Raw genomic sequence first — 10,736 nt, 5'->3', positions numbered from 1 at the left:
TACGGCGTGCGAGTGAAACAGGCCGTAGCCACCTGTCACTTTGCTACCTCGTGGGCGTGACTTTCCAGCGCTGCAGTGTTCACCAGCCCATGACATGCAGTTTTCATAAACCATGCATGGCAGACATCATTTGTCAGTGGCCTCGATGGTGGTGGTTTAACCTCCACATCACGTGGAGCTGATGGCTGACGGAATCAGTGTGAACTTTTTTTTTTCGCGGGGGGAATGAATCTTTTTTATTATAAAAACGTTCGTCACGTTTCCCGTGCAGATTTATCTTGACACGTGGAGATTGATTTTCTTCCTTATAATTATTTTTTTTTTATGTTCACAAGTTTTATTTTCAGTTTAATAAGTTTTCGTAATAGTCAAGTGATAAACAGGAATTACCGATATCTCGGCGTGTATCAAATGGACCCCGTAGCTGGGTAGTGCCGTCAGTGCACCTCACATGGTGCACTGTAGGCATTGCTTAAGGGTCTTTGCAGAGTCCCTTCGGGCCCCTAGCTGCAGCCTCTTTCATTCCTTTTACTGTACCCCGGTTCGTACTCATTCTTCTGCCTGACTTTCCACCCTCTCTAACAATTGTTTCATAGTGCAACTGCGAGGTTTTTCTCCTGTTACACCTTTCAAACCTCCCCGCTGTCAATTTCTGTTTAAACGCTGAATGAATTCATAGCTCCCGGCGCTCGGCCTTTGGCCTAAATTCGACATTCCGTTCTATTTTATCAGATAGATGACATATTTAAGAAGTGAATTAATATTGTCTTTAAGAGGGATGAATTAAATACGCTTCCAGTGTGTCGATGGACAATTGAATCTGCACCATCTTTTGCAAAAATATTCTGCAGTACGGTAGAGTACTGTGCCAAATGTACAGTGCCTGTTTTGTTGTGTGTTGTTGGAGATATGAGAAAACAAGGTCCTTAATTTTGATGTAACATTCATTGTTCAGTTTAAATTATGTTGGCTGTTGTTGAAAAGCATATTTAGTGTATAGTATACAGTTATTCGGCATTGACAAGGTAAGGGTATGAAGTTGCAGGTTTTACACCCTAGTGTTTTTTTTTTTTTTTATCATATCCAGAAATTTCCGTTATCTGGCAGGGCCGAACATTTATTTTACTGAACCACCGTTATCCTTCACATGCTAAATAACAAATTAAATTATTATCACGTTAACGCTAAATTACCCGATTTGATTTGGAGAAGGAGTCACGGCAGATGAAGATGTACTTTAAGGTATGAATGGAAGTATTCCTTAGAATTATCATATGAATGATATTAAAAACCATTACCGGAAGCTTTTAAGGTTAAGTTATTGTAATGTAAGTCTAATGCGGAAAGAAGACCCCTAGGTAACAGAATATCTTACTTATATATTGCTCGTCATGCAACGCTAATTAATATAATGGCGCATGTCATTGGATGCTGACTTGTTAATGGAGAAACCATGGCTCCAAATTCAGCATCTGCATTACAAAATAATATAATGGTAATCATTGCATGATGCATGGTAGTGACAAAAAGTCCTTTGGAGCTTTCAAGAAAGGGAAAGTTTGATATATCTTCATTTCTTTCCTGGATACATTATGTGTTATGAGACATTCAGTACCCTAGTGATGTTTTCTTGAATGTATTTTGACATTTTCGCAGCAAATTGCACATTTATATTATTATTTATCTATACAGCAATAACTATACAAAAGAAGGTGTATTCACAGTCATTTGTTTTCTTTATTTTGTGCTTTTATTAGAACGTAAACATTTGATTTTCCATTTAGTTATGCATCACTGTATGCATGTAATTCTATGGGTGGTTGAAATTAACATGGCAGATTCACAACTGGTAACAAATATTGAATTTGACAAAAATAATTTCTTGGGAAAGTCTTTTATTTACTGTTGCCTAAATTGCTATGATTGGCAGTTCCACTTTTCCTAATAATAATTACAGTGTATACTTGTTTCCATTATTATTAATACTAATGATGCTAATTAAGAAACACATAACACTGAGTAAAATAATAGTTATTTATTTTCATACTCTTCCACTTACGATTAAATTAATTTTCAATAAGCAGGTCAGTAATTCTATGAATACAATTTATCCGAAGAAATTATTAGTTTCTTTCATGGAAATAATAATCTCAGCCTGTCAGTTTGGTTTTGTGAATACATAAGACAAATATGGTTGAAGATTTGGTATCGACAGGTATTTAAACATGCACTTGCGACTGATGCAATAACTATTATCTCTGGCAAAACAAAGTTTTGCAAATGGAAAAGATAATGCTTACATTCTCTCAACTAGTAATCACAAGAAGTATTCTATATGGAAATAAATATCTCATAAAAACTACCAAAAAATCTAGTGAAGTATTTCCATTTCTTTGGTTTGTTTTCAAAACAAAAACCTAAAAAAAATTTAAAGTTCAGTTGTATGTCAAATAACACGATTTATCCGGAGGAAATATACAAATAACAATAAATAATGGATCAGTATTCAACAGATTGCATAGCTCGATCACGTAATTATAATCGATTAAAGTAAATTCACACTTTGTATTAATATCTCAAGGTACTTTTTTCATACCTGAACAGTGTATCATGGGAGCACTAAAGTCAAAATTCCACATTCAAGACAACAGTTTTCTTGCAAAACCATTCTCTGTTCAGACACTCCTGTACATAATCGGTACAATGAACTGAAACTTTCGGTTCAAAATGGCTGAGCTATGACAATGTGCAGGAAAGTGACAATTTCTCATGAATGATTGGATTAGTGAAGTCATTCTTTGGTAGCTTAGGACACATGTAAATGGAAGTAACAAGGTTATAGTTTAGAGACTATATTTACAACTGAAGTGTACGCAGGAGTCACGAATACACATCAAAGTAGAGTTTGATACACAATAGAGAGAGATTGCATAGTGAAATTAAGATTGCATTCCTTATTCTAGACAACTACTGGCTTATGGAATTTAGTGTAATGCACATTGCAAAAAACTTCAACGTACATTTGTTAACTTACACATGTCTTATTAAGGAAGACATTTCTAAAACTTTACTCTTTCCACTGAATGGCTGCGTTGTTGCCACAGCTTCATACAGAGACCATTATCAATTTGAATGGTCATGTTAAGATAAATCTCATACCCTGTGGATGTTACAAGGTTATCTTCGTCGATGCTACATAATCAGGCCCGTAGATTTACTTTATATGCTTCTTGTTAGCCTGATGACTAGTATTTACCAGTTCTCAGCCTTCTCCAAAAACTTGTTTAGATGCGGCCATTGGATGCCATGCGGAAGAACGCTCAGTCTTACCTGCCTTATCATTGGCTTCCTTCAAGTGAAATTTTTCTAACCGGCTCTTGATTAAATAGTCAAGTTTATCCTCAAATTCTCCATCGTCTTCGTCGTCCTCTGCGTTAGCCAGAGCCCTCCAGTCGACTCCCCAGTGAGCCAAAAGTTGTGGGGTGATGAACCCCTTGGGGAAGGAGCTGAATTCTTCGTCGTCCAGCCCGAGATCAAGGTTTTCTTCCCTATCCTGTTCGTAGACTTTTAGGTCGTGCATGAGGTTTTCATTCATTAGCTTCTGCACTTTTGGGTGGCTGAAGAAATTCTGTAAAAGGGTCGACGAGTTTATTAAATGTTTCTGAATATTTCTAGGCAAACTTTTTTCTTTATGTTCCGAGGCTGTTTATAGAATTATATAAAGATCTCAGTGAAATGTATTCATTATTTTGTTATAGTATCAATACTCAATTACTAATATTAGAATTACATTAAGGTTTCAATAAGATATATCCATTATTTGGTTATATTATCAATTCTCAGTTACTATAGTTCTTATTAGAATCACATAAAGGTTTCAGTAAAAGATATCCATTATTTGGTTATAGTATCAATACCCAGTTACTAGAGTTTATTATTCAGCGTTGCACAGCAAAAATAACGCTTTATCAGCGGGTGAGCTAATGTTATTTCAGCGTCCTCTAAGATACAGCAGATATAACCCAAGGACATTCCCAAATTAGATCCTTGGAAACGCGCCTGATTTTTCTCTTAGACAAATTACGTTTCATGCAGTTCATCTGCATGTTAATTGGAAAACCGTTCTTTCGCCAGCAGAACACTTATTGATGAGTCTCCTAGTGGAAGGTAATGATACCCTTTCTCAGGGAAGCCAATATTATAAAAATGTAAAAAGTCAGGTTTTCCACAGGTAACCACAATAAATAAATATCATATCTACTATAGTATATCATTATGTCCCCTTCTCTTGAGCAACCTCATAAAGAGATATTTGCTGAGAACGGAAAGGTTAGCTATATATATATATATATATATATATATATATATATATATATATATATATATATATATATATATATATATATATATATATATATAGTATACATATATGTATATATATATATATATATATATATATATATATATATATATATATATATATATATATATATATATATATATTACTCGTGTTAGGCTTCAATAAAAGGGATGGTTTAGATTCCAGATTCCTTAATTTACAAAGTACAAGCTTTCGAAGACAAACAGTCTTCTTCTTCTTCTTCTTCTTCAGACACTGATGCACTAATGAGATAAAATCTACACAGAGGTATATATTTACGTGTTCCACCCAACATCTGTTGTTTACTTTTTCTAATCCGTGGGATGACCTGCCTGTTGATCTGCAGGTCGAATGATGAAGCATACGGACGCGGAGATTAAGAAAAATGCTGGAAAAGGCAGGAGGAGTTGTAGACCAAAGGGCAGGTCATCCCAGGGATTAGAAAAAGAAAACAACAGATGCTGTTATCTTCTTAGCACATCGGTACCTGAAGAATAAGACTGTATGTCTACGAAAGCCTCTAATTTGTTAATTAAAGGATCTGGAATCTAACGTCTTATTGAAGCCTAGCGTGAGTAACATGAATATATATACAGTGAAGTTGTGTGACAATTTTTTTAGATATATATATGTATATATATATATATATGTATGTATGTATGTATGTATGTATGTATGTATGTATGTATGTATGTATGTATGTATGTATGTATGCATATGTATATATGTATGTGTATGTGTGTATATATATATATATATATATATATATAATGATGAGGAACAGGCAGTATGAGAAACTGTACAAAGTGTATCTTATGAAAAACTTTGAGATAAAAAGCTGGATGTTAAAAGGAAAAAGACGAATGTGGTGCACATGAATATGAGAAATTTTATGACAGATTTCTTACAAGCGCAATATAGAGCATGCTGTAGACCTATAGAGTAGCTGGTATACTGTTTGGAAAAAGCAGATGTTTTTGTGATGAAAATAAAGACGCGTAAGGGTATTTGCATGCACATAATAGAATAACCAACATATAATATTAAAGTTGGTCTAGTACAAAGTCGTGTTTAGTCTCCATTGCTTTTTAATACCTTTATGGATGAATTAATGAAAGCAGGTTGGGGAAGACTACTACATGTAGCTGCAAAACTGTAGGATAAGAAAGTGGGTCATGAAGGGAGTGTTTGAAGAACGTGCGAAAACTGATGAAATAGTTAAAACTATTTTTTAGAAAGTTGAAAGTGCATTTTTATAATAATAAGGCAAAGAGAGCAAAGGGGGGTTAGGAAAAAGGAAGAATGAATATCAGCATCCATTGCAGAATTATAGAAATGGTTAATTCTGACAAAGTAGTTGATAGTAAATGTACAGATATTAACGTGATGTATATAGATTACTGATTGCTGACTTATTTACTCTAGGGTTACTCTCCCTTGAGGAAAAAAGGCGTAAAAGAAAAAATTATATATACATATATATAATATATATACAGATATTATATATATATATATATATATATATATATATATATATATATATATATATATATATATATATATATATATATATATATATATATATATATATATATATATATATATATATATATATATATATATATATATATATATAGAGAGAGAGAGAGAGAGAGAGAGAGAGAGAGAGAGAGAGAGAGAGAGAGAGAGAGAAATACTAACCTGACTAACCTTTTGTTTCGTGGTCAGTGTTGTACCGTCCTGTCCTTCTGACTCAGAGTTAATCACAAAAAACTTAGGGGCTTCTTCCGGGTCCTGGAATTTACCCATCTCGTGCGTCGGTTGCAGAGAGCTTTCAGCGAGGTAGAAAGCCTGAAGACACGCTAGTACCTTCACCAGTAAAAATTAAAAAGAAAAATAAATAAGTAAAAAATGCGCCGAAGCTTCTTCGGCGCAACCGAGTTTTCTGTACATCTTATAGTCAAGTTCACCGGAAATAGATCTTTCTTTTGGTGGTCTCGGTATAATGCTGTGTGAGCCCCGGCCTATGAAACTTTAACCACGTCCCGGCGGTGGCCTGTCCTATATCGTTGCCAGAGGCACGATTATGACTAACTTTAGCCTTAAATAAAATAAAAACTGCTGAGGCCACAGGGCTGCAATTTGTCATGTTTGATGATTAGAAGGTGGATGATCAACATACCAATTTGCAGCCCTCTAGCCCCAGTAGTTTTTAAGATCTGAGGCGGGCAGAAAAGTGCGGACAGAAAAGTGCGGACAGAATAATGTGCGGACAGAATAAAGTGCGGACAGAACAAAGTGCGGACAGAAGAATTGAGGAGAGGAAAAGTGCGGACGGAATAAAGTGTGGACAGAAAAAGTGAGAACAGAATAAAGTGCGGACGGACAGACAAAGCCGGCACAATAGTTTTCTTTTGCGGAAAACTAAAATTACAAGTAAAATAGCAAGCGATAGAACGATAGCATCCCGGCTGAAGATCGTGTAGAATTGCAACATAATATCTGGTATGACTGAGAGAATGTGGTCTTTAATCATCACTAATAATGTGGAAGAGTTATTTCCTGGTTTGGAAAATCACAAAAATCTACGTTTGAATTACAAGAATGTTACCTCGAAAGTTTCGTCTCTCTGAATGAGGAAAAAACGTCACTGATGCCGAAGTGCATATTTTTATGTATTTAGATTCATACTTGATATTTATATAATTATTATATATATATATATATATATATATATATATATATATATATATATATATATATATATATATATATATATATGTATATATATATATATATATATATATATACATAAAATATAGATTTGTTTATATATACATATATATGTATGTGTATATGTGTGTGTTTATTTGTTTGTTTGCGTGTGTGTCTGTGTGCATGTTACTTTGAACGGTTACAGTAGCCAGTTTATATGAGAGACGCAGAAATAGATTGAGTTGGATCTTTAGAGGTTAAGGTAAGGATGAAAAATTAATAAATGACATGTGTCGCAATAATTGCGCCGATAAAAAAAATTATTGGGAATTCGAAATGAGCTGAGAGGTAATGGAATTAAAGTGTCATGTTATTACTGCGGTGGGTGAAAGCTGCGTTGTTTGAATAGAGTTGACAATGTATCTTTGAGTGAGAGGAATAACAGAACGAAAGCCATTATGTGAGAGCAGTAACTTCCCCTTTCCTGTCAAAAGAAAAGTTGATAGAAGAAAACAGAAGAATTGCTGATTTTTATTTTAGAAGTTTATGTAGATAACTGGAGGCTTGATGAGAGAAGAAGAGTTGTAGTTTTACACAACGAGGATCACATGCTTGTTACGAAACTATTGTTTGGGATAAAAAAGGAAAGTTTTTGAGAATGCATAGACTTGCCAGAGAAGTTCGCTATATTAATGAGATTCAATGTGAAGCGTGTTGAGGATCATTATCTAGATATGAAATTCTGACAGAAGCAATTTATTTTTTTGAAAAGTAGTGGTATTAAAATTACTCATAAACGGTATTTCTAAAACAGGGTCTTCTTGCTAATTTAAAAATTAATATTTGGTTAGGGAGAGGAGGTGACATTTTTCTGGTCTAAGGCAAAGATTGGAAAGCTGACTTCCATACGCGTACCTTCTTTGAGTGATAGTTCTTTCGAATGATATATCAGACAAAAACTCAAGACATATTTAGCAGTGTAAATGAATAAAAAAAGCCTTTAGAGTACATAAGCAATGCACAGAAGTACCACTGGTCATCCTTGGCTTAATTCAACCTAAGTGAGTGAATTATTATTGTGCGTCCTCAGTGACGTGACTCCTATTCTGCCCTAAAATGGAAAACTGCAGTATCTGTAAAATTTTCGATATTGAGATATGCCAACTATTGGGCCCTTGAAACATTAATACACAAGTTACTGCAGTTTCAGAATGATTCTTCAATGCTTTCCACGAGTATTCAGGGTGTCACATTTGCAGTATCTGCAAAATCAGTAGTAAGGCAAGGGAGTATCTACCATTTTTCTCAGTTTTGTATTTTTGCAGATACTGCAGTCCTCCATTTTAGGTCAGTATTAGTTTTGACAGATATTCATTAGAGAAGATAGATTATTATTATTATTATTATTATTATTATTATTATTATTATTATTATTATTATTATTATTATTATTGTTATTATTATTATTATTATTATTATTATTATTATTATTATTATTATTATTTCAGTAGATGGAACCTATTTTCACGGAACAAGCACAAAGGGGCCATTGACTTGAAATTCAAGCTTCTATAGAATGTTGGTTTCAACCTCCCACCGCAGACCCCACACTGCAGCAGTAACTGATCATGATGCAGACCCAATTATTTTTCATCCGCCTGGGGGAGACGCGAGCCCGCGACATCTGAGTGGCATGCCACGACGCTAACCACAAGCCAACAGGATATTTCACTCCTGTTTTCCTTTTATTCCAGGAGTTACCATCAGTTATAATATGATCGTCTGATAAAGTCACTCCACTCACGGACTTAATCCACTCACGGACTTAATTTCTTGTTGTAAATATTATTCCTACAAGCTATTCCTTGGGCTTTGTACTGAGTTTCTAAAGGCCATCTATATGTAGAAACTGAATGACCAGCGGAAACCTCGCTTCCGTGTTATGAGATTGTTATTGATAACAAGTTAATCTGATTAACTTTCAAGTTGGGTTAGAAAATAAAAACTGTCATGCTTACTTTATCGCCAGTGCTAATTATTTTGCCGCATCACATAAACTAAATAAAGTGGGTTTTCATGTCCCCATGACATCAAGACCATTGGAATTTTTTTTTTTTCGGAATGGATTTTTGGTAACAGATCAATTTGACATTTTTAATGTAGCAAAATTTATTAACAAAGGTTTCCCACAGACAGCTCATCACCACTCGGATACCAGTGTTGTATTTTATAATCGTAATTTCATTTGAATATTGGATTCGATATCGCCTACGATGGAAAAATACTTTGTAAGAAGTTTCAAAATATAAAAATTAAGTTACATCGTATCGGTTATTACTTTGCTCCGATGAAGTTTTGAACTTTGTTCATTACAAAACCTGTATAAAATGCTACGAGAATCCTTGAACTATAGTCTTCCTTTTTTTCAGCAAACATTTATCCTGACGAAGACTCTCGGCAAAGTTCCACAGGTAATAATCATATTCATAAATATTTGAGGAAAATGTACACATTCGTTCAATGAAACTGATAACAGCGTAGAATCATAAAACAGAAATTACAGTCATTATCGCTTTAAATTTTTAGTTTTCTGTAAAAGAAAACTATCGAGATGACTTTGTCTGTCCGTCCGCACTTTGTCTTTCCGCCCTCAGACCTTAAAAACTACTGAGGCTAGAGGGCTGCAAATTCGTTATATTGATCATCCACCCTTCAATCATGAATCATACCAAATTGCAGCCCTCTAGCCTCGGTAAATTTTATTCTATTTAAGGTTAAAGTTAGTCATGATCGTGCGTCTGGTACCGCTATAGATGCCAACAACACAGGCCACCACCTGGTCGTAGCTTAAAGTGTCATGGGCCGCGACTAAGATTTTCATGGGACGTGGATGAAAGTTTCATACAGCCTCATACGTTGTACAGAAAACTCGACTGCGCCGAAGAAACTTCGGTGCATTTTTCCTTTTGTTTTATTTAAAGAAATGCTAATATTAGGTGTCACATACCAACATTATTCTATGCAGTCTGATAATAACATCCATTGCAAATTCTTAAAAATTACAGTTTTACGATTTACAATTTCACTAAACTCAAGACTTACCGACAGTAGATGCATTATGCCGCGCTCAGATCCAGAAGTGCTTGATTAGTCCTGTGTGTAATTCCTAACGACAGTAGACTGAGGCATCGCTTGGCGTTACGCTGCCCAGCGTACCACAAAGAGTTCTTCTCTTAAGCCTAGTTTTCGTTCGATAAGACCTGATTTTTCACGTAACGTCTCAAAAGCATAGCAAATCCCCCTTCACATCTCTTCGAAACAGTACGAAAATATCATTTTCTAACCTTAATTAAAAAGCAATACATGAAAAAATGAATATTTTAAAGAATGGAATTAGGGGAGCAAGTGCTTTCTGGCAATCAGTTACTACCTCTCGGTGCCATGCGATATGGCGACGCCTACCTTGCCGCTTCTCACGTAGCTCTGTTGGCGTTCAGGTCAGGGTATTCGATACCTTCTGCCCTGGGGCGTGGGTTGTAGGGGGGCGGATGGCCCTCCCGCTGACCGGTACGGTCTATGAAGCATTTTATTTTTTTATGATGGCAGTTCAATTAAGAGCGATTATCCTTTAAATGCTTGT

The 10,736-nt window shown here is 34.9% G+C and overlaps 1 protein-coding gene across 2 annotated transcripts; it reads right to left on the bottom strand.

The window, feature by feature from the left end:
- Window positions 1–1,727: 1,727 nt before the first annotated feature.
- Window positions 1,728–10,457, bottom strand: LOC136843855 (uncharacterized). Of its 2 annotated transcripts, none has more exons than XM_067112696.1 (3): window positions 10,199–10,457; window positions 6,092–6,250; window positions 1,728–3,628 (listed from the first exon to the last, which is right to left on the bottom strand). In XM_067112696.1, the coding sequence occupies exons 1-3, from the start codon at window positions 10,211–10,213 to the stop codon at window positions 3,263–3,265; spliced, it is 540 nt and encodes a 179-aa protein (XP_066968797.1). In that variant the 5' UTR covers window positions 10,214–10,457; the 3' UTR covers window positions 1,728–3,262. The 2 variants fall into 2 exon arrangements, with proteins under 2 accessions (XP_066968797.1, XP_066968796.1); XM_067112695.1 differs by having other exon boundaries at window positions 6,083–6,250; window positions 10,199–10,354.
- Between the last annotated feature and the right edge of the window lie 279 nt (window positions 10,458–10,736).

Source organism: Macrobrachium rosenbergii, chromosome 12 (genome assembly GCF_040412425.1).
Source record: "Macrobrachium rosenbergii isolate ZJJX-2024 chromosome 12, ASM4041242v1, whole genome shotgun sequence".
NCBI classification, from domain to species: domain Eukaryota; kingdom Metazoa; phylum Arthropoda; class Malacostraca; order Decapoda; family Palaemonidae; genus Macrobrachium; species Macrobrachium rosenbergii.
Note: the sequence above shows the minus strand (reverse complement) of the source record. Positions and strands in the feature narration are given on the sequence as shown.

Bases quoted from the DNA above. Each gene is read 5' to 3' on its own strand.
- LOC136843855 (XM_067112695.1), bottom strand. The intron at 3,629-6,082 runs GTTAGTATTTCT...ACCCTTTTACAG, and splicing joins CGAAACAAAAGGTTAGTCAG to AATTTCTTCAGCCACCCAAA.